The 27,772-nt window shown below is 39.1% G+C and overlaps 1 protein-coding gene across 1 annotated transcript; it reads right to left on the bottom strand.

The window, feature by feature from the left end:
* Positions 1 to 383: 383 nt before the first annotated feature.
* On the bottom strand, positions 384 to 27,694 carry ARMC10 (armadillo repeat containing 10). Its single transcript, XM_007532686.3, has 6 exons — positions 27,405 to 27,694; positions 14,426 to 14,574; positions 10,689 to 10,823; positions 7,229 to 7,405; positions 3,592 to 3,663; positions 384 to 1,742 (listed from the first exon to the last, which is right to left on the bottom strand). The coding sequence occupies exons 1-6, from the start codon at positions 27,541 to 27,543 to the stop codon at positions 1,488 to 1,490; spliced, it is 927 nt and encodes a 308-aa protein (XP_007532748.1). The 5' UTR covers positions 27,544 to 27,694; the 3' UTR covers positions 384 to 1,487.
* Between the last annotated feature and the right edge of the window lie 78 nt (positions 27,695 to 27,772).

The following is a 27,772-nucleotide window of genomic DNA, read 5'->3' as shown; positions in this document are numbered from 1 at the left end:
TACTCTTAAAAGTTTTGCCTTAAATACATGAATAGGAAAATTTCTGCTTGCATATTGCTTTACTTAATACTTAGCATGGTTATGAACTTGAATATTACAAAGCCTGGCTGAATTAAAATATATCAATAAATTATTATAGTAGTCCATATGGAATAAAAATGGCTGATAAATATATTGTTATTTTAATCAAGTAAAATATGGATGAAAATAAAGTGCTATCAATGAAGAGAAAATGTATAACCTTGTGATTTTTTTTCTTTTTATTTAAAAAAAAGATAGTGTATGCTTAGAGTAAAAATTTAAATAGTAAAGGGTATACAAAGAAAAGTCCATTTCCTCATTCCCAGGCCCACTTTCAGGAGTATAGGTATCATCTGCAAGTGTTCTGTCCACATATAAGCATACATGTTTATTTACAAAGCCATAGATGAGATCATGTATACATATTTTTCTACAACATGATTTTAAAAACAAGTGTATTTTATAAGTGTTCTTCAAAATCAGCATTTTCAGACTTGTTCTTTCTTGATGTCAAGAACTGAACCCAATGTCTCAGACATGTGAGGCATGCATTTTACCATTGAGCTACAACCCTGGCCTGCTTTATTCCCTTTAAAAAATAGATACTTGATTTGACTAATTGCCTATGGATAGACATTCTGATCTCTTTTACATCTAGAATTTTTTTTATCCTGGTAGGTACATTGGAATAGGTGAGTGCTAGGAAACATTTCTCTTAAAGGTTCATTGTTTTCATGGACTGGAATAGATTCTGACCATAGAAGAGCCTTTTGAATGTAGTATAGTTCATGTGGACCAGGATCTTATGATTAAAAAAGGAAAAAAAAAAAAGGGAGGGTACTTAATAATGGTAGTTCTGAAACAACTAAATACTAATAATCTCTCAGACTAGTTAACTGCAAGTCACTTCAAACAACAGAAGGCTAGCTAACAAAAATGGTCACTGCCACTTTATGCAAATATCAGTAATTGAAAAGTATCTTGGAAATAGCTACCAAAATAAAATAAAAAATAAATATTTATTTTTAACCAGAGCACTGCTCAGCTCTGGTTTATGGTAGTTGGGGGTGGGGAACTGAACCTGGGATATTTGGTACCTCAGGCATGAAAGTCTTCTTTTGTATAACATTTATGCTATATCCCCAGCTCGCTTATAGTCACTTGGAATTGGTAAATTGGTCGTGTGTGTGTGTGTGTGTGTGTGTGTGTGTTAATGAGGAAATGTGACATTCAGATCAGCAGCTGAAAGAATCCTTTTGTAATGAAGATGAAAAATAAATCTCTGTCCAGGTTTGAGCCTGGTTTCCACAGAATTGAAAGTAGTTTTGGTGCCATGGTCTCTTTCACTATGTCTCAGATTAAAAAAAAAAAAAAAAAAATATATATATATATATATATATATATATATATATATATTTGTATTACTTTCAGGCTGCATTACCCTTTGGAAAAATATTACCAACCAGTTAGGATTTTGGTATTATTGTTACCTTTTCTTTCACCTCGTCATCTTGATGATATACTAAGGCTTCCATTTTCTGGGCACATTCTTCTCCATATAACAGAAAAAACAGTGATCCTTCAGGGAACTTAGACTGAAGAGCTAAGCGATTTTTTTTTGCTTTGAGGCAGTTGTTTATATTCTGAAATAGTGTAAGGACTCGAAGAAGAATCTCCTTTGCTACATGGCCATCACAGAGGGAAAGGAATGATGGGTCCACCTGAAAGAGGAAATGAGTATTATTTTAATAATATCTGACCTTTTTTTCAGGTATGTGCTCACATTTTAACACTGCACTGAATATAAAATCTTGTCATAACACTATCACATAACAAATGTGTAAAATTGTAATGTACCTTTACATTGTAAACTAATGGGGAAAAATTTGTTTTAGCTGAAAAATGCCATTTCCTTGCAACCCTGATGTGCAGTCATTTGAAAAACACTGATTTCTTCTTTAAGATCCAGCACTCAAATCTTGCTATTATCACAATTATAATTATTCTAAGCAATGGCCTACAATATTATAAGATATATCTTTGTACAACTCACTGTCTCTCTACCACCAAAGTTCTTATCAGTCAGTCTTTAAAAAAAAATTTTTTTTTAATGATCTTTATTAATTGGATAGAGACAGCCAGAAATTGAGAAGGGGGAGGTAGAACGAGAGAGACAGAGAGACACCTGCAGCCCTGTTTCACCACTCATGAAGCTTTCCCCTGAAGGTGGAGACCAGGGACTCAAACCCAAATCTTTGCACACTGTAACATGTGCACTCAAACCAAGTGTGCCACCGCCCGGCCCCGCCATCAGTCAATCTTTATGAGAATTCATGAATTCACCAAATATCTATGGTGGTACACATGTACTGAGGGCCACTAAGATAAGCAAATGGGAGGCTGGGTAGTGGCACATCCTGTTAGCATACATAGTACTAAGATGAGCAGATGAATATAACAGAGTTCCTTTTTTTAAAAAATTTTTTAAATATTTTATTTATTTATTCCCTTTTGTTGCCCTTGTTGTTTTATTGTTGTAGTTATTATTGTTGCTGTCATTGTTGGATAGGACAGAGAGAAATGGAGAGAGGAGGGGAAGACAGAGAGGAGGAGAGAAAGATAGACACCTGCAGACCTGCTTCACCGCCTGTGAAGCGACTCCCCTGCAGGTGGGGAGCCGGGGTTCGAACCGGGATCCTTATGCTGGTCCTTGTGCTTTGCGCCACCTGCGCTTAACCCGCTGCGCTACAGCCCAACTCCCAACAGGGTTCCTTTCTACAGGTTTTCATTCTTAGTACTATCTTTGCTTACTTCAAAACACTTATCACAACTTTTACTTCATCTTGTTTAAAAAAAAAAAAGAGTTCGGGTGGCAGCGGGTTAAGCGCACGTGGCATGAAGCACAAGGACCAGTGGAACGGTGAAGCAAGTCTGCAGGTGCCTGTCTTTCTCTCCCCTTCTGTCTTCCCCTCCTCTTTCCATTTCTCTCTGTCCTATCCATAAACAACATCAATAACAACAATGATAAAACAAGAGCAACAAAAAGGGAAAAAAAATAGCCTCCAGGAGCAGTGGATTCATGGTTCAGGCACCAAGCCCCAGCAATAACCCTGGAGGCAAAAAAAAAAAAAAAAAGTTCATGCCCATGGCAGTTCTGAAACATTTTTGTGTGTGTGTGTGTGTCCTCTAAGTTCCAGGAGCATAAGTACTGTGTCATGCTGTACTCTCTGGTGCATCCAGCATCTGGCACTGACGACACAGTAAGATTAATGTTCCAGTGGCTATTAAAATACCTGTGAATACAGGTAATGCCCTAAACTGACTAGAGACAGAAAAAAATTAAAATTTATTGTTTTTAGGGAGAACTTTTGAAGATAATTTCTGAAAGTAAAAATATACTCGCCAGACAGAGAACATTTAGGTAATTTATACAGGCAAAAAGAGCTTTTTTTTTTTTTAAATACTGTTCCTAGTGTGCATCCCTGCTAATATGGTATAAATTCTTCCAGTTCACTTTCTTCCAAATCTACATATTTGCAGATCTAAAAAACAAACATGTAAGATACTTACTTGGGCACTAAGCAGTTGTTCTGTCATGGCTGGATTTTCAGACAAATTCACCAGCAATTTCAAAACTTGCACCTGAAATAATAACATTGGTTTATTTAGCTAGCTCACACAATTTCTATCTCCCTAGTAAGCTGCCATCTCAGCATGTCTGTGTTTTAAAACCCTGCCTGTTTCACATAGGCCTGGCTCACATTTCTCTCCAGTCATGATGCCTTCTCAATTTAGCTTATTTAAAAGAGGTGTTGTGGTCCGGGAGGTAGCACAGTGGAAAAAGCCTTCGACTCTTAAGCATGAGGTTCTGAGTTTGATCTTTGGCAGCACATGCCAGTGTGATGTCTGATTCTTTCCCTTCTATCTTCTTCATGAATAAATTTTTTTAAAAAAGTGTCCTCCTCTCCCGGCATGAACTCTTAGACCACCATCCTCAAAGCACCACATAAAAGTGCTATTTTAATCTGTAATTTTTCAATTACTTTGTTAGAGAAGGAGAACATTGTGTCTTTTCAATGTCCTTCGACATACCTAACAGAAGGAAAACTTAACATGTTACCTAAATGATTTCTGTTACAACTACTATTATGCAAATACCTCAGAAAAAAGTCTATTTATTAAAATACATATAATAATTAAATCTACTTAAATTTTGAATTTTTTGGTATAGTTTGATCACCAAGATGTTTAACATGACCCTTTAGGGGGCTGGATGGTAGTCCACCGGGTTAAGAGCACATAGTGCGAAGCTCAAGGACTGGCGCCAGGATCCTGCCAGCTCAAGCCCCCGAATCTCCACCTGCAAGGGGTGGGAGGTCACTTTACAAGCAGTGGATTTGTAGTGTAGGCACTGAGCCCCAGTAATAACCTTGGAGGCAAAAACAAACAACAACAACAACAACAAAAAACAACTTCTAGATGATTTTACTCTTATGTGGAATATACAGAATTGAAACGTGAACTTGAAAAAATATATACTCAACCCATATCTAAGACCTTGGGAGAACTAGGGTGGTTATTGTTGGGATGGGGACACAGAACGTTGGTGATGGGTATAGCATAGAACTATACCCCTATTATCTTGTACATCACTTAAGTTAATAATAAAAAAGCAAAAGTGACTTGTGTGTAATTATGAATCTTTATAATTTAAATGTCTCCTTTTTAAAATCAGTACTACTTGGCTCTGGTTTATGGTGATGCAGGGCATTGAATCTGGGACTTTGGAGTCCCAAGCATGAAAGTCTCTTTGTATAATTATTATGTTATCTACTCCTGTCTGAATTTTTTTTTTTTAACCAGAGCACTGCTCAGCTCTGGTTTATGGCTGTGTGGCAGAGAGCCTCAGAAATGAAAGTCTCTTTGCATAACTATTGTGCTATATCCCCACCCCTGTCTGAATCTTTGTAATTTAAAATAGTGATAAAATCTACAAATGTGGACTTCAGATAAAATAGCATAAAAAGTCACCAGCCAAGTATAATGCTTCCCCCTCCTTTTTATATTTATTTATTCTCTTTTGTTGCCCTTGTTGTTTTATTGTTGTAATTATTATTGTTATTGATGTCATTGTTGTTGGATAGGACAGAGAGAAATCGAGAGAGGAGGGGAAGACGGGGAGAGAAAGCCAGACACCTGCAGACCTGTTTCACCGTGAAGCAACTCCTCTGCAGATGGGGATCTGGGGGCTCGAACCAGAATCCTTACACTGGTCCTTACGCTTTGCGCCATATGCGCTTAACCTGCTGCGCTACTGCTTGACTCCCAATGCTTCCCCTTTTAACTTTCCCCCCACTTTATTGTGGAAAGTAATGGTTTGCAGAACAGCTGTCACATGAGGACCATTTCTTATTTTCCTGTGATAGGTATCTGCACTCCACACCTTTCACCAACTTAAATCTTCATCATAGTACACTTGGTCTCTAACCTCCTTTGAATCCCATCCTGCTTTCCTCCTTTATATTCTAGAGTCCTTGGATTTGCTGGAATAGACCACAGTGAGTTTAAATTTCACCCAAATTTTAGGTGAGAGCTAGCACCCTGGGGTGTGTGCCTTGTGTATGTGTGACCTAGGCTTGAACCTTAGCACCATAAGGAATTGTCAGGTTCTGGTGCTATCGCTTCTCTTTCTGTCTCAGTGAATGAAAAGCATTCTAGGAATGGTAAAATTACACATGCTCAGGGCCCAGACATGCAGAGGAGACTCTAAAGAGAAGATACTTGAAGTTACAGAAAGTCAGTGGCAGAGAGGGGTAACTCAAGTCAGGAAAAAGTGACAAATGTCCATATTTTGATGCCCCGAAATAATCACTATTAGTATCTGTTATTTTCTTTTTGGTCTCTGTGCATCTAGTCTAATATACTTATCTACTCTTTGACTGTGTTATACATACTGTTATTAATGGATGGAGGAGAATACAAATATTAATATACAGTTATGCTAGATTTTAAACAGTAAAGAAGGTAAAACAAATATAAAGTCTCAGCTCATTCTGCAACAGAAACCATGGTAATAGTGTCAAATTAATATCAATTTATTGATAAGACAAATAACCTGACTTTTACAAGCTAATTTTGTAAGTCAGTATTTTGGCTCTTCTGCATGATCCAGGTTCAGTACTGTGGTGTCTTTTCTCCTTCTCCCCCGTCTTTCTATGTGAAAAAGTCAGCCTGGAGTGGCGAAACCTTGGTAAAAATACAACACAATAAAAACAAAACAAAATCAATTTTCTTGGACCCTTATAAGGTACTTTTTGCTGTAGTTCTCACCAAGACTTCACTACTCCAGGCCCATTAAAAATTTTTTATATATATATTTATTTATTTTCCCTTTTATTGTACTTGTTGTTTTTTATTATAGTTATTATTGTTATTGATGTCATTGTTGTTGGATAGGACAGAGAGAAATGGAGAGAGGAGGGGAAGACAGAGAGGGGTAGAGAAAGACAGACACCTGCAGACCTGTTTCACCGCCTGTGAAGCGACTCCCTTGCAGGTGGGGAGCTGGGGGCTCGAACCTGGATCCTTATGCCAGTCCTTGCATTTTATCCGCTGCACTACCGCCCGACTCCCCCCGTTATTTTAAAGATAGAGACATAGAGAGAGGGAGCAATTAAGTTTCCCCCAGTGCTAGTGTAGGTATACTGGGGGCTCAAAGTTGAGCCTAGGGCATGGCATAGCAGTTACCCAGGTAAGGTAGTTCACTTTTCTTCTCCCCCTGAGGTGTTTTTTTTTTTTTCTTTTTTTAAATAAACTTTAGTTCTTTTTTGAGGACATCAACTTAAGATAGGTAACTTATAAATTCAATTCCAAGTTTATGTATTTTTAATTGCCACTCAGGTTATGACTGGGGCTCAGTGCCTGTATGATAAATCCAATGCTCCCAATGGTCATCTCTCTCTCTCTCTCTCTCAAGAGACAGAAAGAAACTGAGAAGAGGGAGATAGGGAGAGATAAAGACATGTGCAGCACTGCTTCACTGCTAGTGAAGCTTCCCCATTGCAGGGGGTCAGAGTTTGAACTAAGGTCCTTGCACACGACAATGTATATGCTCTGCTGAGTATGCAACCACCAAGCCCTGTCAATTTCAATTTTAATAAGCTTGATGTAGTATATCTTTGCATTTCAAATAATAATTACTATGTACCTTGGTGCTGCCATTTCCAATAAGCAAAACATGGAACAGGTCTGTAATGTAATTGTTAAGCATGTGCTGGTGGTCATTGGTAACTGTCATATTTGTTAACAGTCTCAGTCCAGCCATTTGCACAGGGGAGTTGAGGGGATCAGAGAAGACATCTTCAGAGACTTGATTGATGTATACCTGAAGGAAGAGGGAAAAAGAATGTATCTTAGAACCTCCACAATTATTCTAAGTTTTTTTGTACTGTGCAGAGTGCCTTTGCATAAAAGCTGAGATTTCTATGCATTCTACAAGCTTCAGTGACTTTATTTTTAAGTTTCTTTTTTGGTGCAGACATGCTGAACATTTTGCAAATGTACCTCACTTAATCTGTAAGATGATTCTAATTAGGTGGGTGCTGTTATGGCTATTTTACAGATGAATTCTAAAGTCTTCAAATATTTCATAGACTGTGCTCTCTACACTTGTGGCCTCTTGATGGTCTGCTTCCCAACTCAGTCTGCCTTTCTGTGTCAGTTCCAAGCACAGTGGGATCAAGAGGGAAGACGTGAAGCCATTTTGTATGATGGTAAAAACCTTAACTGTAGGGTCTAGGAGACAGATCATGTCAGAAGTAAAGAATGGAGTATAGGGCTGGAGAAACAGCTCACTCGGTATGTTCTGCTTTGTCATGTGCATGACCCAGGTTCAAGCCCAGTCCCCACACTGAAGGAAGCTTCAGTGCTGTGGTCTCTTTCTTAAAAGATTTATTTTGGCCCAAGGTTGTCTATATATATATGTATATATTTATGAACTAAGCTTAATATTGTTTACCACCTCTGGCAAAAGTAGTCTAATGCTGGTACTGCCACTATTTCACACATAATAGAAATAACCTCAAGATAACAGGAAATTTTCTTAAACTTATTTTCTGTTTCATGATCTGTCCATCTTGGAAATAGTTTATCTCACAGATAACTGGTTTTGGCCTAATTATCCTGTAAGCCAGTACTATTCACTTAAAAAAAAATCCAAATGTATATATGTTACCACAGAAACTAAAATAATGGCAGTAACGAAAAGAGAAATTGGGGGTTGGTCCATAACGCAGTGGGTTAAGCACACATGGCACAAAGCGCAAGGACCGGCATAAGGATCCCGGTTCGAACCCCGGCTCCCCACCTGCAGGGGAGTCGCTTCACAGGCAGTGAAGCAGGTCTGCAGGTGTCTCTCTTTCTCTCCCCCCCTCTCCATTTCTCTCTGTCCTATCTAACGACGACGACATCAATAACAACAATAACTATAAAAACAAGGGCAACAAAAGAGAAAATAAATAACAAAGTAAAATAAGATATAAAAAAAGGAAAGAGATTAATTAACATAATTTTGAGAGCTACATGATCTTTACAAACCAGCAGGCTCTTTTTGGTTATAATATCATTACAGTTCCAGTCTTCAAACTAAACAGCATTTCTTTGGCTTTTCATAAATCATTTATCTTTGTAAGATGCTGACATATTTTTAAAATATTTACTAAAATGTGTCATGTATTTTATATTCTTATCACAACTAAATTCTTTCACCATTTCATTTCTATTAAGTAATAAACTTACCAAATGGGCTTAGTTATTCTTGGATTCTGTCCACACCTCACTTTGCTCCTTTCTCTTAGAATTTTCTTAGAAACCTCAGTCATGGGGGCTGGGTGGTGGTGCACTTGGCTGAACGTACATGTTACAATGTGCAAGGACCCAGGTTCGAACCTATGGCCCCCACATGGAGGGAGAAAGCTTCACAAGTGGTGAAGCAGGGCTGCAGGTGTCTCTCTCCCTCTCTATCACCCCGTTCCCTCTCGATTTCTACCTGTTTCTATCCAATAAATAAATAAAGATAATTAAAAAAAAAAGAAACCTTAGTCACCCTTAGGAATCAGGTCTGGAGCTAGCGGGATATCTTCCTGGGTAGGTGCCTACCTTGCCTGCCATGCAGGTGCAGCTCAGGTTTGAGCCCCAGTACCACGTGGGAATGCCAGAGAAGGGGCAGCTCTGGTGCTGTGGTGTTCCTCCCTCTGGATCTATCTCTCTGAATGAAAAAGTGGCCAAGAGTGGTGAAGTCAGCCATGTGGGAGGTTCTGGCTCATCAAAAAGAAAAAAAGAGCCAGGTCAGGTCAGATTCTACCTTTACAGAATTTTTTTTTGGATGAAATTTCTCCTTTCTATGTACCTAACGCTATTTTAATTATAGCTTTTTTTTAAAGCACTTCATCATGAATCACAATTATTTGTAGACAGGCTTTACTCTCCTTCTAGATTTCTTTTATAACAAGTTAATCATACTTCTAAATTCTGCACCATACAGCAGAAGCTCAATAAATACTGAATTAACATAATAATACCTTAAGTATATTCTGCCATTATAGCTGATACAATCTGATTCTAGCCTGGTTCTTTTACCACACCTGGATTAAAATAAGCCAAATTAGAATGTCTACTATGCTGCTATTGGCTGGCTCTGCCCCCCCACCCCATTCCTCAGCTTTATTTTTCAAAAATTGGTCAGAGGATATGATTTTTTTTTTCAGAGGACACATACAAATGGTCAACAGGTTCATGAAAAGACACTCAACATCAATAATCATCAGGGAAATGCAAATCATAACCATAATGGGCGATTACCTCATACTTGTTAGAACAGTTATTATCAAAAAGGGAAGAGAACAAATATTAGCCAAGGATATGGAGACAAGAGAATCCATGTGATACTGATGGGATTGCAAATGGTACTATAGCAAAAGAGTATGGAAATTCTTCAAAAAATTAAAAACAGAACTACTATATGATTTAGCAATCCCTCTTCTGGGCAATATAGCCAGAGAAAATGAAATCCTAGAGATATCTGTACTCCTATGCTCATTATAGCATTATTTACAATAGCCAAGACAAATGAAGAGATAAAGAAAATGTGATATATACACACACATAGTAGAATATTATTAAACTTTAAAAAGAGGAAATTCTGTCATTTGCAACAAATGGATGAATCTTGAGGGCATTATGTTTGTTATATGTCAGAAACAGGTAGGCTAAATGATCTCATTTATATGTGGTCTCTAAAGAAGGCAAACTCAGAAAGAGAGTGGTAAGGCAGGGAGGGGATGGAGGAAATGTAGAGATGTTAGTCAAAGGTTATAAACTTCTAGTAATAAGATAAGTTCCAATGTACAGTAGGGTGACTGTAGTTAATAAGAATTAATTATGTGAGGTGCTGGAGGTGTTAGGTAATGCAATGACAGTTAATTATTTCTCGGTATATATGTGTATCAAATTGCCATGCTGTACAATTATATATCAACAATGTGGGAAAAATCTAGAAAATTCTTGGTCATAAAGTGAAAAAGAATAATCTACTAAAATTTCATTATTTTACCTTTCTTCATTTTCATTTTCAGGTAAACTTACAGATTTGTGATTTTTAGATAACTTACCTTTATCTTGACTTGATTTTCAACATTAACACTTAGGTTGTTCAGTGCATTTAAAGCTTTCTCTTTAATACTAAGGTTAGGATGGTTGATTTTGCTTCCTACAATTGGAATGCCACCCAGCTCACGAATAATAACCTAAGAAGGAAAAAATATCACCATAACTTCAAAATGCAGCCCCATTCACCCAGTTCTTTGCATCTATACATACAAAAAATTTTAATTACTCACTGGAATATATTCCTCAAACACATTCTGTAATTCCTGCTTTTTTATGAGATTATTTTTTAAAAAGATTTATGAGAAAGAAAGGGGAGAAAAAGAACCAGACAGATATCACTTTGGTACGTGTGCTTTTGGGACTGAGCTTGGGACCTCATACTTGAGAGTTCAATACTACACTGCGCCACCTCCTAGATCACTGTAATTCCTATTTAAAAAATGTTTTACCAGGTTCAGTAGCCATTACATCTGTGCCTTCTGGCACAGGTGCCACTAGCTACACAAGTCTTATGGTGCACTTAAAATATGGCTAGTTTGAATGTAGAAGTTAAAACACACACTAGATCATGAAGACTTAGCATGGAAAACATGTAATCATGGGCCTGGGGGTGGTCTAGTGAGTGAAGTGCATATTTTATGTGAGTGAGCCCTTGGCTTTGATCCAAAGTCACCATGGATGGTGGAGACATCTTAATGTCTCTCATTCTCCCTTTCCTTTCCTCTTACAGAAAGGAAAATATCTAGTAGATATTTTCAGACCAGCTTGAAGACAGTGAATAATAACTCTTCCATCCAATAATAAAGATGGACTCCAATAAAACTACACTGCAAACAAAGCAAATAAAAATGGAAAAAAATCAGAATAGAAAGAGTGAAATAGTGGTCCGGGAGGTGGCACAATGCATAAAGCATTGGATTTTCAACCACGAGGTCCTGAGTTCGTCCCTGGCTGCACATATACCAGAGTGCTATCTGGTTCTTTCTCTCCTATATTTCTCATGAATAAATAAATAGATCCTTAAAAAAAAAAAAAGAAAGTGAAATATTTGAAGAGGCAGAAATTAAAATACTAAAGTAATGTTTGCAAAAACTTATTGTTTGGAACACTAATTCTTCAAGATGTTAACAGATGTGCTGCTAAGAAATGGCTTTGTGGTCAAGTAAGTGTGAGAAACTCTGGTTATAACAAGAGTAAATATGTTTCTTTATGGTGCCTTATTAACATGTTCATGTGCATTGATTCTTTTGGGTATTATTGAAAAAAAAAAGTAACTTAACAGACTATAAAATAATAGATTAGAAAATAACAGGGGAATAGATCCAGACCACACCTGCCACCAAAGTTCTTATCTTTACCCTGCTGTAGTAGTCTACATAGTTCCCTCAAAGTCTCAGAGTTAGGCTGGCTAATTTTCTTTTTTTCGCAAGTTCATGCATTTCAATTCTCTATTTAAATAAATGTTTCTATGTACTAGCTACAAAACCAGGGTCATTACCTGGTAGGAGAGGTGTGTTCCCATGTATGAATAGCTTACAGAACTGGAACACCTTAAAAGTTTAAAAATATAAGGAACCAGGTGCTGGTCGTGCACCTGGTTGAGTGCATATATTACAATGTGCAAGGTCCTGGGTTTGAGCCCCTGGTCCTCTCCTGCAGGGGAAAAGCTTTGCAAGTGGTGAAGCAGTGCTGCTAGTGTTTCTATTTCTTCTTTTCCATCTACCCCATCCTCTCAATTTCTGGCTATCTCTATCCAATAAATAAGGATAATTTAAATTAAAAAAATTAAAAAACTTTATCAGGACTAATGGTTTATAGTACACTTGTTGACACAGGCTACATTTAAAAATGGATATAAAACTACAGCATCAGAAATAGCCCTCTGCGGTCCAGGAGGTGGCACAGTGGTAAAGCTTTGGACTCATCTTCTAAAGCATGAGGTCCCGAGTTTGATCCCCGGCAGCATGCGTGCCAGAGTGATGTCTGGTTCTTTCTCTCTCCTATCTTTCTCATAAATAAATAAAATCTTAAAAAAAAAATAGCCCCCTGTAGGCATGCTAGTTTAATTAGTCAATATCTATTGTTGTCCTCTATCAGACACTCCTCTTTGCATTGAAGCAGACAGGACTCCTCTATCCTACACAGTTTTTGGTAGGACTGCTGGCAGTTGTATTCACATTTACCCCTGCTTTTTAGTTATATGCTGCTTATATGAGCCAGGTCTTACAGACTTTGTAAAAGATTATTTCTGTGATTCAGAGTGAGAACACCAGAGCATCAATGACACATGCAATAACGGGGATTGGACTTGGGGTCTCATGATTGAGAGTCCAATGCTTTATCCACCGTGCCACCCCCCCAGGCTATATGCTGACTTTTTCTGATCATAAGTTTAAGAGCATCTTAAGCAGGAGAAAAAGCTATTGGAGTAATCCAGTCATACTGCTGGTAAGGCACTTCTGCTTGTTTTATAACAATGATTGCAGTGCTAAAGTCCCTTGGCACAGTAATTGTTCCAAAGGGTTGGTATTTGATCATAGCAGAGCAATTCCTCCTTTTGGATCATGAACTACAAAAATGAAAGTTTAAGAGAAACAGTAGATACCTTTTCACCCATGAGAAGAACGCCTCTTGTAGTCAGAGAGACAACAATAGACAAAAATAAGAGTAAGCAAAGCCAAAATATAAAGAGAGAGCTCTTGGAAGACTTTCTGTAACCTTGACTATATTTGTTTGTGCTTCAAAGCAATGTTATTTGTGGATACCAAATTTGTTCAGTATTTTCCCATTTAGCTTAAAATAATGTATTTGCATTCTGTCAGCTCCAACTGAAAGACTGTTATTGGGTCAGGAAATAGCTTGTCCCAAAGAGTGTGCACCTAATCATATATGAGGCCCTGGGTTTGAACCCTGGCACCATGTAGGAGCACTAGGGATGTCACCAGATGAGGTTCCATCTATGGCAGAGTGGTGCTGAGGCACCTCCCTTCTTCCCCTGCCCAATAAAAAAAAATTTCCCTGGAAGGTTGCTTATCAATATTGCCCAGTGCCACACAAAACAATGTTACAAATACACAGCATATTCTTTGTATCTTCTTATACATCTCTAGAGTTTTACAGTACATCTCACCAATGCTGGAGAAAACTGTACTGTAACGTATTAAAAATAATTTTCATTCATGACAATGTTGACAAAAGGCATAGAAACAATTTCCAAAAATTGTTTATTCTTTCTCCATGTGTGGAGGAGGGAACAAGAAGTATTCAAGTTAAGTTCTTTACGTTTGCTGTTGATTCTTTACTCGTAGGAATAATTTACATTGGTTAGTCATTGTCAGAGTAGACTCCAGGAATCACATGCATCAGAACCATATTCATAAGACATAAATACAATGTAAAGCATATTATCTGTGTTATATACTTTCATTTTTCTAGTGAAGCACTGTTGATTTTTAAATTAAGATAGTAAAACAATGCAAAATATTGATTATAATACACACACACATATATGCATATGATGCTAGTAACAAACTTCATGGGGATCTAGGATCCCATTAATAATCAGTACTAGAGGCTGACCTTTTCAAAACAATCAAACAAACAAACGTTGTAGGTATAAATAGCAGAGCTCTTTGGATGAAAAATGGAGGCTCTGAGACATTAAGTAATTGATCAGTGTCATAATTATTGCAGTAGGTAGAAGTGAGAGAAGTCTGTTTTCTGGGACTAAGGTACTTACTTGGTTAACTGAAAAGGCTGCACTGTTACCCACAGTGACCAAAGCTTTTTCAATAATTATGGGATCCTCAGCTGACTGAAGGAGATAAAGGAGTTTCTGAAGTTGCTCAGCATTGAGGACATCATCACAGGAACAATTAGTTAAGTCTTCTGCACCAGAGAAAGTTATTTAAAAGAAAATATTAACATTTTTAAAAAGAACACTGAATGTATACTCTGATACTAGACATAGTTTTAAGCAACTGACACACTTTCTTTCATTTAAACCTCCACCAACTGTAGGAAAAAGATACTATAATAATATTATTATAGATGAGAGACTGAAGCTTGCATACATTAAGAAACTAGTTAATGACTACATGGTATTTATCCTTTAATTAGGCAGTGCATGCAAATAATATCTACCCCTAATGTTGATAGCATTTTCTGCTGCTTCTCCTAAAAACATATCTAATAGAACACTTGACTATGGACACGTTAACTACAACATAGGATTTGCATTACTATGATATTTTCTGATCACAATTTTAAGAATATCCCAGAAGGAGAAGAAGCTAGAGTTACAGTTTTGGCTAAGAGAGATGAAAAAAAGCAAGGTTGTCATATTGAGTAAAAATAATAGAGAATCAAGTGCCGTGCCGAGTCTGCTCAGATTTTTTTTTAATTATAATTTACAGCTTTAAACTTAAAGAAAAAAAAAGCTTCTTTACAGCAATCACCAGTTGAATGAAAGAAACAGATCTTACAGCACTATGTTACAGGTATATAACACAGAAAACGATTTCTGAAGGAGTTCTATGGAAGAAGACTCCAACAAAGCCAGAAAGAGAATGAAAGTCCTAATAAACCAGAGAGATAAAGAATACAATAACTGACGTATGAAAATAAGCAGAGGGGTTCATGTACAGAAAGACAAAGCTCAATGTTTAAGTGGTGAGCAGGAGGAAAGAATAGAAGGAGTTAACAGACAGCAATAGGAGATAGACGGGGGAGAGATAGAAAGACACCTGCAGACTGGCTTCACCACTCTGAAGCTTTCCCTATGCAGGTGAGGGCTGGGGGCTAGAATCTGGGTCCTTGTGCACTGTAACCTGTGTGCTCAACCAGGTGTGCCACCACCTAGCCCCAAAACTTCCCCCAATTGAAAACAGAGATAGGACCTCAGATCCTCAACTATCTCTAAGGAATATTAAGCCCAAGCTCACAAATACACATAGTAATTAAAATGGCAAAAATTACAGACAAAAAGAAAGTATTAAATGTCGGGCCTTAAAGCCAGCCCCCCCCCCCCCATTGCTGATACTGTGGTCCATTATATAATCATTGTTTTGCCTGAAAGATCCCCACCACATTATCTCCTCAGGGTATTGCTAATTCAGTTAAAACCATCACAATAGTTGCTAAGGACGCTCCCACCTTCCCAGCATGCCTTTTGCCTCTCTCTACTCCCTTTCCTAGCCATTTCCATTTCCAACTTGCCACTTACGGTTTTTACCCTATAAAGCCTGCTGCTGTTCTGGTTTCACTCTCTTTCTCTTCCGCTTCCTGACCTGGAGAAGGGCTGGCGTGCATAGTGGGATGTGGCCATTTTGCTAGCTCCATGTAGCCTAAACCTGCTGTGCGCACACATGACTCTGGGGCACCCACATCAATAAAGAATTGTGTTACCACGCCACCACGAGTTCCTCGTCTCTCAGTGAAGCTATCCTGGCAATTAAAAACATCTGGAGAAAAGCAAAGTGTCACCTATAAGGGAACCCCCATAAGACTATTCTTCTTCTAGCGTTTGCCCTTCTTCCGTAGCCAGTCAACAGCGTCAGGTTGAGCCTGATGTAAAGTTTCGAGACCTCCTTTGAATCTGGAGAGGTGGCAGTCGTTGACTATGTGGGTCATAGTCTGTCTGTAGCTGTAGGGGCGGTTCTACTGATTTTTCAGTAGAAACTCAAAATGTTGAAAAGGACTGGCAGAACATTCAAAGTTCTGAATGGAAATATATGTCCACCCAAGAATCCTCTATCCAGTTAGGTTATCAATCATATCTGAAGGAGTGATGACGAGCTGCTTTTCAGACAACAGTTAGTAAGGAAACAAAGCCAAAAAAAAAAAAAAAGACGTAGGGCACCAGAGTAAGTAAAAACCCTGGGTGGAGGGTGATGGTGGATGTTCATGAGGTGGGGGGGAGATGGGACACAGTCTGTTGGTGGTAGGAATGGTGTTTATGTATACTCCTATCAATTTGTAGTCATATAAATCACTAATTAATATGAGAGGGGAAAATGTGATTGAATGTCTCAAACTTTTTAAAGCACAGAATGAGTCTTTTTAATACATAGGCTGAGTCTTTGATATGTTGACTCTCTTAAAAGCTTAGTCCAGGGAGAACAGAAGCAACTGGTGGCACAGCTATATACAAATAATGTCAAAGAACATAAAATATGGTGAGGGTGTGTATGATACAGCAAATCTGAACAAAGGGATTTTTCAAAGTTAACCCAATTGCCAAACAATGTGATTATTGCAATAACTATCTATTGTCTTCTTAAACCCCAAGACAATAGGAATTTCCTGCTTTCTCTATAGAGCCTATGTTTCTCCCAATCTGGAACCTCTGGGGTGGAGCTCACTTCCCTGCATGCTTCTCTCAAGTCAGGCCAAATGATATTGCATCCGCTGATTCCAACCTAATCAATGCAACGAGTACCATCTCAGCATGCTTCACCTCAGACTGTGTACAGAGACGTCAAGCATGGAATGCCAACCCTTCACCCTTTTCACTCGGATGAGACCTTTCCTTTCATGGTATTCTTTAATTCCATTCCAAGAGATTCACTTCCTAACAAAGTCCCAAAACCTAGATATAGGCCAGGTCCCATAAGATAGAGCATATGTTCACACGTATCCATAAATAAGGGCAAAATACATACATGAAAGCAAAAATACACAATAGTCTTTAGTGAGTCAGTATTAAGTTCATAATGAAATAGTGTCCACTTAGACTTAGATACCCTCTTCATCTACTTCCTATGACAGTTCTCTCACTCACTCCAAAGCTAATCTTAGCAAAGCAAGGACTGCAAAAGCTGAATAAGGGCAAGAGACTGGCATACTTTAACAATGATTCTTTAGTCACTATCAGGCCATTCCACCAGCTGGGGCCCTAATTGGAGAGTCCTGAGATTCCCAAACAGACTTGATGGGCCTAGAACTCAAATAAATCCCTCTCTTCATTGTTACCGGTCATTTCTATCAAGAACAACAAAATAGTTCTCTTTGTGGGCCCCCATAGGACCTTGTCCTCAACTTGGATCAATAATGATAGAGAATGTTCCATCCTCTGAAAGGAGGATGGACAACATACTCTATGCTACATCTAAGGTAGATGGGTCCATACTGGGGCAGCATGGAATGTTCCTACTCATGACCACAGAATATGAGCTCAGATCTACAGGGATGCAGAGGGCACACTGACTCCCAAGCTAACTATGGGCCCCAGATCACATCAAATCGATGGGGTTTACAGTCAACAATATTTATACCCCTTTCCCATATTAGGGAGCTACTCTCTTCCCTGATCCAGCTTTCTGGTCCTTTTCCCAGCCATGACACCATCTCCCCAGACAATAATTAGGATCCCCCTGCAAATCATATTTCAGGCTCAGGCAAAAACAAACAAACAAACAAACAAACAAAAAAAACCACCAGTATAGCTACAGGCCCTTTGAAATATAACTAAAATATGCCTATTATCTATCTACAAAATGGAGGACCCCCACCCCCAACACTTCATCTGCACTATTCCAGTCTTTAGGTCCATGATTGTTCAAAATTTGTTTGGCTTTGTATGTTAACTCTCTTTTCCAGATGCTAGCATGATGCCGACCAGACTTCCCTGGACAAACAACCCCATCAATGTGTCTTGGAGCTCCGCCTCCCCAGAGCCTTTCCCCACTAGGGAAAGAGAGAGACAGGCTGGGAGTATGGATGGACCAGTCAACGCCCATGTTCAGCGGGGATGTTATTACAGAAGCCAGACCTTCCATCTTCTGCATCCCACAATGACCTTGGGTCCATACTCCCAGAGGGTTAAAGAATAGGAAAGCTATCATGGGAGGGGATGGTATATGGAGGCCTGGTGGTGGGAATTGTGCAAAGTTGTACCCCTCTTATCCTATGGTTTTGTCAATGTTTACTTTTTATAAATAAAAAATAATTTAAAAAAAAGACAAGCCTCTAGCCTCAAATTGCAGAACTGAGGTTAGGAAAGGTGGCAGAGTTGAGGTGAGGAATGGGCTTTAATGGTAGAGATTATTATTATCGAAAATGTCCACATACCCCAAGACAGTGCAGATTTTACACAATCCCAATAAAAATTCCACTGGCTCTTTTTCCACAGAAATGTAATAAATAATAACAATATTTATATGGAGCAACAAAACAAAAAAGTCAATCTTAAGATGAATAGTGGTTGGAGCTACGCTGATCCAGTTACAGAAAGTTGTATCTCCTCCAGGAAACAAATACTACAACAAAAATAACTCAATAAATTTCATCAGAGAATAGCTGGAATTTCTGGCAAAGAAAGGAACATCACTACTTGAAAGTTGTTTGTGTGTGGACAGTGAGGAAAGAAGGGAAGAGATGGATTCAAGCAGAGATGCAGGTGCCATTATTTGCATTTGCTTCAAATCCATATGGAGTGCTTAAGGGCCCACTGGGAGCCACTCAGTCATCAAGTGGCTTAAGAAAAGGAGTTCATGACTGCCGTTTAGAGCTAGAGAAGCCACAGGTTCTACAGGGAGCCTCAGGGAGCCATCCAAGGGTATCAGGGAACTGAACTCTTAACTCTACCTTGATGGCAACCAGGAAGCCTACCAAACTCTAATATGCCAGAGGACCCTGGTGAATGTAGTCAGATCACCTTGCAGATGTGAAACTGACTTTGATATTACAGCAGAGTCCCCACTTTTAAGAATCAGTTTGGGAAGGCCTACATCAAGATGCATCATTGTGAAACTATCAAAAGTCAAGGGCAAAGAAAAATACTTACAAGCTGCCAGGGAAAAGAAGAAATTGACTGATAAAGGCAGTATATACAATCAGACTTGAGTCAGAGTGTTCCGCAGGAGCCATGAACAAAGGCCAGGAGAGGGTGGAGTGTTTTAAAGACAACAACTGATAGTCACACATACTTTACCCTGCTAGACTACCATTCAAATATGAAGGAGCAGTCAAAACAGTATCAGATGTACAAAAACGAAAGGAGTTTCACTATTACTAGGCCTGATTTGCAAGAGTTACTGAAAGGAGTGCCACAGAGGAACGAACAAGGAACATGAAACAGACCCAGTGACACAAGCCATAGAAATATGAGACACCTTTAAAGTCTGAAAGGTGAGAAGAAATGGATAGATGCTGTTCAATGGTAAGATAAGAACAGTTTTAAAAAACACATCTCATATCTATGTTATATATAAATCCTCTACATAACATTTTTATTTAAATTTTTTAAAATTTATTTTCCCTTTTTGTTGCCCTTGTTGTTTTATTGTTGTTATTACTGATGTTGTTGTTGTTGGATAGGACAGAGAGAAATGGAGAGAGGAGGGGAAGACAGAGAGGGGGAGAGAAAGATAGACACCTGCAGACCTGCTTCACCACCTGTGAAGCCACTCCCCTGCAGGTGGGGAGCCAGGCCTCGAACCTGGATCCTTATGTGGGTCCTTGTGCTTTGCGCCACATGCGCTTAACCCTCTGCACTACCCTGACTCCCTACATAATACTTTTTATGTAAACACATTCATATGCATACAGTCCTGTTTTTTAAAATTTCTCTCTAGTACTTTTTAATCTTTCCTACATCTTTTTTTTTCGTTTTTTTTAATCCTTTTTATCATGTTATACTTTGAGGTACTTTGATTTGGAGTATTTGTTCAAGGACTTTGGTTGTTCTAGTTTGGATCTGTCACCAAATAACCTACATATCTCTGAAAGGTAACTACCAGATGGTTTCACTCAGATGTGCAATATAAAGAGTTGAAACGTGAACTCATTAAAAAGAAAAAACAAAGCAGCCAAACTGTCACTAAGATTGTGAAAACTATGGTGAATATCTTTGGGGGAAGGAGAACTATGTGTGTATGTGTGGGGGAAGGGCACAGAACTGTGGTGGTGGATGTATACCCTGTAATTTTATGATCTTTTAACCATTATTAAATCACTAATAATAAAAATAATTAAAAGTAGATAAAAAGAACAAAACTAGAGATACCACACATCATGATTTCAAACCACATTACAAAGCTAGAACAATAAAGAATAGTATGGAACTGGCGTAATAACAACATACAGACCAACAGACCAGAAGAGAGCCTAGAAATAAATACACTTATATATAGTCAATTAATTTATAACAGAAAGTCATATATATATATGAAAGGACAGTGTCTTTGATAAATTTTGGGAAAACTGGACATTCACAAGCAAAAAGGGAGTCAAAAAGGATCTCTATCTTATACTATGTATACAATGAAAATCAATTCAGGTCACCATAAAAGTGAAATGAGTAACTACTAGGAACCCTTTCCCCTTTATAACATAACTAGAAACCACCAAAAATTCATCAAAAGTTCTCAGCAGCTTATCACCTGAAAATGCCTCATATACCCACCCATCTATATTTCTGAAGGTGGGTGAGCTATAACCAGAAGCTATAATTCATACACAATTCTCAACAGTTCATTACTGGAATCTGATTGACTCACATGTCTGGTATTTCTGAAAATGAGTGAGTGGTTAGGGATTCACCTAAATGGGGAAGCTAGGAGGGAGAAAGACTGCTGCCGAATCTATTCACAGCCCAAGTTGGGTGAGGGCAGTGACATTAAGGACACCCATGCTCTGGCTCCAGTGAGCTCCACAGCAGAGGGCATGTTGAGATTTGGTGCTGGGACCTTGTGCTAGGTCTGGAAGAGTGTGGTTTATGGCAGCTCTGAGAACCAGTTCTACTTATCTGTCTCCTTGGGAATCTGAAGAGATCTGAGATGAGAAAGTGAAACTGACATGGAGGTGGGAACCTGGGGAACAGGTTTTGTATACAGATGGGGCCAGGCTCAGAAGCAAATGAAGAAGGGACAGCAGGTAACTGTGCCTAGGATGGCTCTCCCTGTCCAGGACTGTGATGACAGTAGTCTCATTTTCACTTTCCTAGGGCTAACCTGTGGCCCTGATATTCAAAAGAGAAACCTCAAACCAAGGCCACAGCACCATTTACTGGGGAAACAAAATAAGTCAGTATGATGGCAAAGGAAAAACCTGACCAAGCAGGTTTTAAACATCACAGCAGCATGGAAATCTTGAATGAGAATGATGCATTTCTAGAAATCAAACTTAGAGACACAGAACAGGGGAATCTAATGGATAATAAGATTAAAACAATATCATGAAGAGACTCAACAAATGCAGTAAGTGAATTCTATCATAGAACAGCATCTTAATGAAATCAGAAAGGAAATGGAGTCAAAGGAATTCTTCACTAAAGTGACTGAGGCTATTAAATAAAAATATGGGGGGGATTAGCAAAGTGGGTTAAGTGCATATGGCACAAAGCCAGCTCCCCACCTGCAGGTGGGTCACTTCTTAAGTGGTGAAGCAGGTCTGCAGGTGTCTGTCTTTCTCTCCCCGTCTTCCCCTCCTTTCTCTATTTCTCTGTCCTATCTAGCAACAACAATAAAAATAACAAGAGCAACAACAAGGGCTAGAAAATGGCCTCCAGGAGCAGTGGATTCACAGTACAAGCACTGAGCCCAAGCCCCAGTAATAACCCTGGAGGCAAAAAAGAAAAAAAAAGGTGGGGGGGGCTGTTCAGGGTGGTGTCTCATTGAATCATGCCTTCTATGCATGAGGTCCTTGGCTAATCTCCAGCACCTGTCTGAATCTCCCTAGACAAAAAAGTGGTTTAGTGAGTTTCTCTCCTTTTCTTTCCTTTCCTACTCATCATATCTCTCATAAAAAAAATAAAGAACTGGGCTGGGCTGTTGACTCAGTGGCACAGCACATGCATAAAGCTCTGGGTTTAATCCCTTTTAAAAAAACATTAAAAAAATTCCAAAGATTCCAAGTATGAAGAATGCAATGAAGACCACTGCAAAATAAAATATGCAGGATTACTCTCAGAGAGGAAAGAATCAGTAAATTTAAAGATAGAAATAAAGAAACTAGGACTTGGGGAAAAAAATGAACAAACTCTACAAGAAATACAAGATTCCATTAGAAGAGGAAACATCAGGATAATGGGTATCCCAGGTGGTGAAGAGACGTTTCCTTATCTCTGTAGCCTCATCAACATTTGTTATTTCCTGTATTCATATATGTATTTGTAAATATATATATTTGTTTTCATGAAAGAGACAGACCTACTGGAGCACTACTTACCTCTGTCATATGGTGGTGGTAAGGACTGAACCTAGGCCATACATAAGGCATGTAAGTCATGTGTTCTAACATGCTGAGCTATCTCCCTAGTCCCATTCTGTGCATTTTGATTATTGATCAACTCACTCACATTGAGTGTAATTACTGATATATGAGACTTTATTGGTGTTTTTTTAATTACATTTTTTATATATTTATTTATTCCCTTTTGTTGCCCTTGTTGTTTTATTATTGTAGTTATTATTGTTGTTGTTGGATAGGTCAGAGAGAAATGGAGAGAGGAGGGGAAGACAGAGTGGGGGGAGAAAGACAAGACATCTGCAGACCTGCTTCACCGCCTGTGAATCGGCCCCCCCTGCAGGTGGGGAGCCAGGGACTTGAACCGGGATCCTTACACGGATCCTTGAACCCACTGTGCTACCACCCAGCCCCCACTTTATTACTATTTTATCTTTTTTTTTCCTTTTTGCCTCCAGGGTTATCGCTCAGTGCCTGTACTACGAATCCACTGCTTCTGGTGGCCATTTTTTCCATTTTGTTATTATTATTGATAGGACAGAGAGAAATTGAAAGAGAAAGTGAAGACTGAGGAGGAAAGACACCTGGAGACCTGCTTCATTGCTTGTGAAGCGACTCCCCTACAGGTGGCGAGCCGGTGGCTGGAGCCCGGATCCTTGCACGGGTCCTTGCGTTTCACACTATGTGCACTTAACCTGGTACGCCACTGCTCGGCTCCCTCTTTCTGGATGTTTTATATTGGTTTCTTTGCCTTGTTTTTATCTGTCGTTTCATCTGGGTATTTTGCTTTGTTTTTTAAATCTTTAATTAATTTATTATTGGATGGACACAGAAATTGAGAGAGGAGAGGGGGACAGAGAGGAAACGAGACAGAGGGAGACATCTGTAGCCTCATTTCACCACTTGTGAAGCTTTCCTCCTGCAGGTGGGGTTCAAGAGCTTGAACCCAGGTCCTTGCATACTCTAATATGTGTGCTTAACCAGGTGTGCCACTGTCTGGCCCACATTTGAGTGGTTTTCTTTGTTCTTTCTTTCTTTTTTGCCTCCAGTTGCTGGGGCTTGGTGCCGGCATGACCAATCTACCATTCCTGGAAGTTTTTTTTTTTTTTTGATAGGACAGAGAGAAATGGAGAGAAGAGGGGAGACATAGAGGGAAAGAGAAAGACACCTGCAGACCTGTTTCACGGAGGCGACTTCCCCTGCAGGTGGGGAGCTGGGGAGTCAGCTTGACTACAGCCCAACTCCCCATTTTTTTCCTTTTTAAAATTCTTTTCATTTTTTTTTTTTGACAGGACAGAGAGAATTTGAGAGGGAGACAGAGAAGGAGAAAGACACCTGCAGACCTGCTTTACCATTTGTAAGGCGTCCTTGTTGCAGCTGGGGAGCAGGGGCTCAAACCTGGGTCCTTATGCTTCCTCCTATGTTCTCTTAACCAGGTGCACCCTAACCCCCTCCGCCCAATCTGGGAGGAGGTTTCCAAAATGAATTTTCTTAGTTTCATTTTTTTTTTCTGTTAATTGTTGTTGTTGTTTATTTATGAGAAATACAGGAGGAGAGAGAAAGAACCAGACATCACTCTGGCACATGTGCTGCCGGGGATCGAACTCAAGATCTCATGCTGGAGAGTCCAAAGCTTTGTCACTGCGCCACCTCCCGGACCATTTTTCTGTTAACTATTTCTGCTTCAGATTTTTATTATTACTATGAGGTTCATATCCAATTTTTCAATCGAAGAGTCCTTTTTGTGTCTGCTGATAGCCATTGTCATCACTTATAAAAATTCTACCCTTTTCTTTCCTTTAATGCATTTTATTTTCTCGTATTCAAACACATGCTTCTGGTTCTGTTTTTCTATTTATCACTTTACTAAAGGTTTTGTGTACACTAATTTTTCTTTACTTCCCTATCCTCTAATTTCAAAATTTCTCTATTTCTTTACTAAGGGAAGGATGATTAACTGGGTTGGTGTCACATGGGTACATTTCTACATTTTTCCAAGATCGGTATCAGTATACATTGCCTACCAGCAAAATGTCATTCTCCACCTCAAAATCCCTCACTTTGTTTTCTTTACATGTCCATACTGTTTCCCCAGCATTTCTGTAAAGCAGGTGAGTGGTGATAAGCTTTACTAGCTTTTGCTTGTCTAGGAAATAAGTTTTTGTTTCTCTGTGACAGTTGAATGGCAAACAGGGGAGATTATTTTTTATATTTTCATGTTTTGTATTTTGAATGTATCATTATCTCTAGGCTTGTAGAGATACAAGCTAATAAATATAATAGCCTGACAGAGGTACCTTTTCAGCTTACAATGTTTCTTTCCTAATAATTTTTCCTAATAATTTTTTTTGTTTTTTTCCTTCCTAATAATTTTTATTTATCAAGGATTTTTGATGTTTTTACTGTGATGTTTCTTGGTGTAGTCTTTTGCATCTGGAATCACAGGTGTTACAATGGCTTTATCGATTTCTATGGGTCATCTTTAGATTTAGTCATAAAATTAAAAGGAAATCTTGCCACTTCTAACACACACACTTAAACCTTGATGACATTATTCTAGGTGAAGTAAGCCAGGCAGAGAAAGGTAAATATCATCATGTGATCTTACTGATATATATAATCTAAAAATACCCTGACAGCTGTTATGAGAATGGATCTTAAAAGTTTTTATCACAAAACTCCTATTTTAAAAAAATTCTAACTATGTATGATGGTGGATGTTAACTAGAATTACTGTGGTGATCATTTTGCAGTATATAAGTGTATCAAATCATGTACACAAGCAACTATTTAACATTATAACTTGTAATTTATATACGTAATAGTGTTCATATTATGTAGTCTACTATATACAATATTATAAGTCAATAAGTCAATTATATTTCAAATTTAAAAAACCACCTTTTAAATTTAAGGAAACTGCTGATAAAATAAAGTTGCAGCTTTTAAAAGAATGGAACTGCGAGCAATTTATTTTGTAAGTTATTTAACCTAAGTTAATGGTGATTTGGGGATGTGACAAAATTAAGTTTAAATGTAAGACTGCCAATTCATCAGGTTGAGTGCAGATAATATCTGAAACCTGGCCTTTTGACCAGTTAGTTATATATTATTATAATTATTATAAAACATAGAGAAGAAATTAGGCTTTATAAATAAGGATAAATGCAAATATTAAAATTTCCCCCAATGAGCCAAAAGGCAAAGAGATCTTCTCACTTCCCTTTCTTAAAACTTTTACTTGAGCAAACCTGTAAATGTTCTCTTATTAATATAAATCTAAGACTCGAGCCAGTTAGTTTACAATACAGGAAAGTATTTCTTGGGGACTCTGGAGTTATTTGTATAGCAAACATAAAGAAAATAGTACTCTCAAAATTAATTTATCTTTGACTTTCTGCTCAACAAGTAGCTCCACATATTGTGGAGCTTAGATTATCATAAAGATACTGAGACCTCTGTTCTCCACCACCCAGGATAAAGTCATTTAGCTAATACAGTCACTCCAATCTTCACTGAACATAGAACTATACATTAATAAAAAATAAACTGTATCAACTGAGTACCTAGATGGACGGAGGGTTTTCTGCAATTTCATTAGGATGTGTGGCTGTGCTTTAAAGCTTGTTCAACAGTATAGCTGCTTAGTTCTTGTTTAAATTGGTATATAGGAGTTTCTCAGTTGACAAATTTTATTTTTATTTCCCTAAAAGCTTCCATCACTTGAAATACCCTACAGAAAACTTGCAACTTACCAGAATCCTGAATGCACCAGTCAACTTTTCATCGGAAACCTAATCCTGATGACATACATGTCTGCCCCTCATGGAGGCAACTGGTCTCATCTGACAGATGTGTTTAATCTACCCATCTATCTCTCCCTCTAGGATCTTGCTGCAACTCTACATATATAGGAGCCGTGTCCTAGCGGGCAAGAGAGTCCAAGACCAAGGTAAGGGCACACAGAATTTCACCTTTATTTACCCTGTCTGCAACGCTCTCACTGGCTGGGAGAATGAATCCCTTGGATAACGTATAGACCCAGAGGCCATCGATATGATTTTATTTATTTATTTATTTTACCAGAGCACTGCTCAGCTCTTCCTTATGGTGGTGTTTACAATTGAGCCCGAGACCTTAAGAGTCTCAGGGATGAGAAAATCTTTTTGCATAACCATTACACTATTCCCCCCACCCCACCCCACCCCACCCCACCCCAATATGATTTCTGAGCAACTTAACCCTTCTGGTGACGCTCGTCTCAAGCAGGAAAGTTTGGGTGATTATTATTATTATCCCACGATCTGGACAAAGTGAGCAGAGCACTTGGTTTTTAGGATCTTTTGTCCTACCCCCCTCCACCCACCCCCCAGTTCTAGTCGACAGTCCGCTCTCTGCACCTAGGCTTCCTAACCTCGCCCTTCGCACCCATGTTCCCTTCTCCCGTCTGGGCTCTGAGTGCCCGCAGTGTCCACAGCCAGCCCTCGGTCCCCGTCCCTGCGGCACCTGCCAGGCCCCCGGGGTGGCCTCACCTGCCGAGCGCGTGGGGCGCAGCCGGTGCCCACGGTCGCCGCGCCTCTGGCCCCGCGTCAGCCTGTAAATGCCGTAACAGGCACCGGCCCCGAGGAGCAGGCCCGCCGCCACCCACCTCGCGTACCGGGTACCGCCCATGCTGCCTCAGATCTGGGGGCAGCGCAGGGCCTGGCCCGAGAGGTTCGGAAACCAGCGGGCGGCGCCGCAGCTCCGGGAGAAAGGAAGTGGGTGTCGAAGCTCCGCCTCCCGGAAACGGCTCAGCTAAAATCTTATAACCCACCACCGCCCCCTCTTTCTCTCCGGGGACCCGAAGCCTAGCGCCCCGGAGGCTTTCACGCGGTAGAGCGCGACTTTGTCAAGAGCCGCT

This window comes from Erinaceus europaeus, chromosome 8 (genome assembly GCF_950295315.1).
Source record: "Erinaceus europaeus chromosome 8, mEriEur2.1, whole genome shotgun sequence".
NCBI lineage: Eukaryota > Metazoa > Chordata > Mammalia > Eulipotyphla > Erinaceidae > Erinaceus > Erinaceus europaeus.
Note: the sequence above shows the minus strand (reverse complement) of the source record. Positions and strands in the feature narration are given on the sequence as shown.

Excerpts from the sequence above, each read along its gene's own strand:
- ARMC10 (XM_007532686.3), bottom strand. The coding sequence starts at position 27,543 with ATGGGCGGTACCCGGTACGCGAGGTGGGTGGCGGCGGGCCTGCTCCTC. Across the intron at positions 14,575-27,404 it reads GCGCCCCACGCGCTCGGCAG|AAGACTTAACTAATTGTTCC; the intron begins GTGAGGCCACCC and ends TCTCTGGTGCAG. Across the intron at positions 1,743-3,591 it reads AACAACTGCTTAGTGCCCAA|GTGGACCCATCATTCCTTTC; the intron begins GTAAGTATCTTA and ends TTCCTCTTTCAG.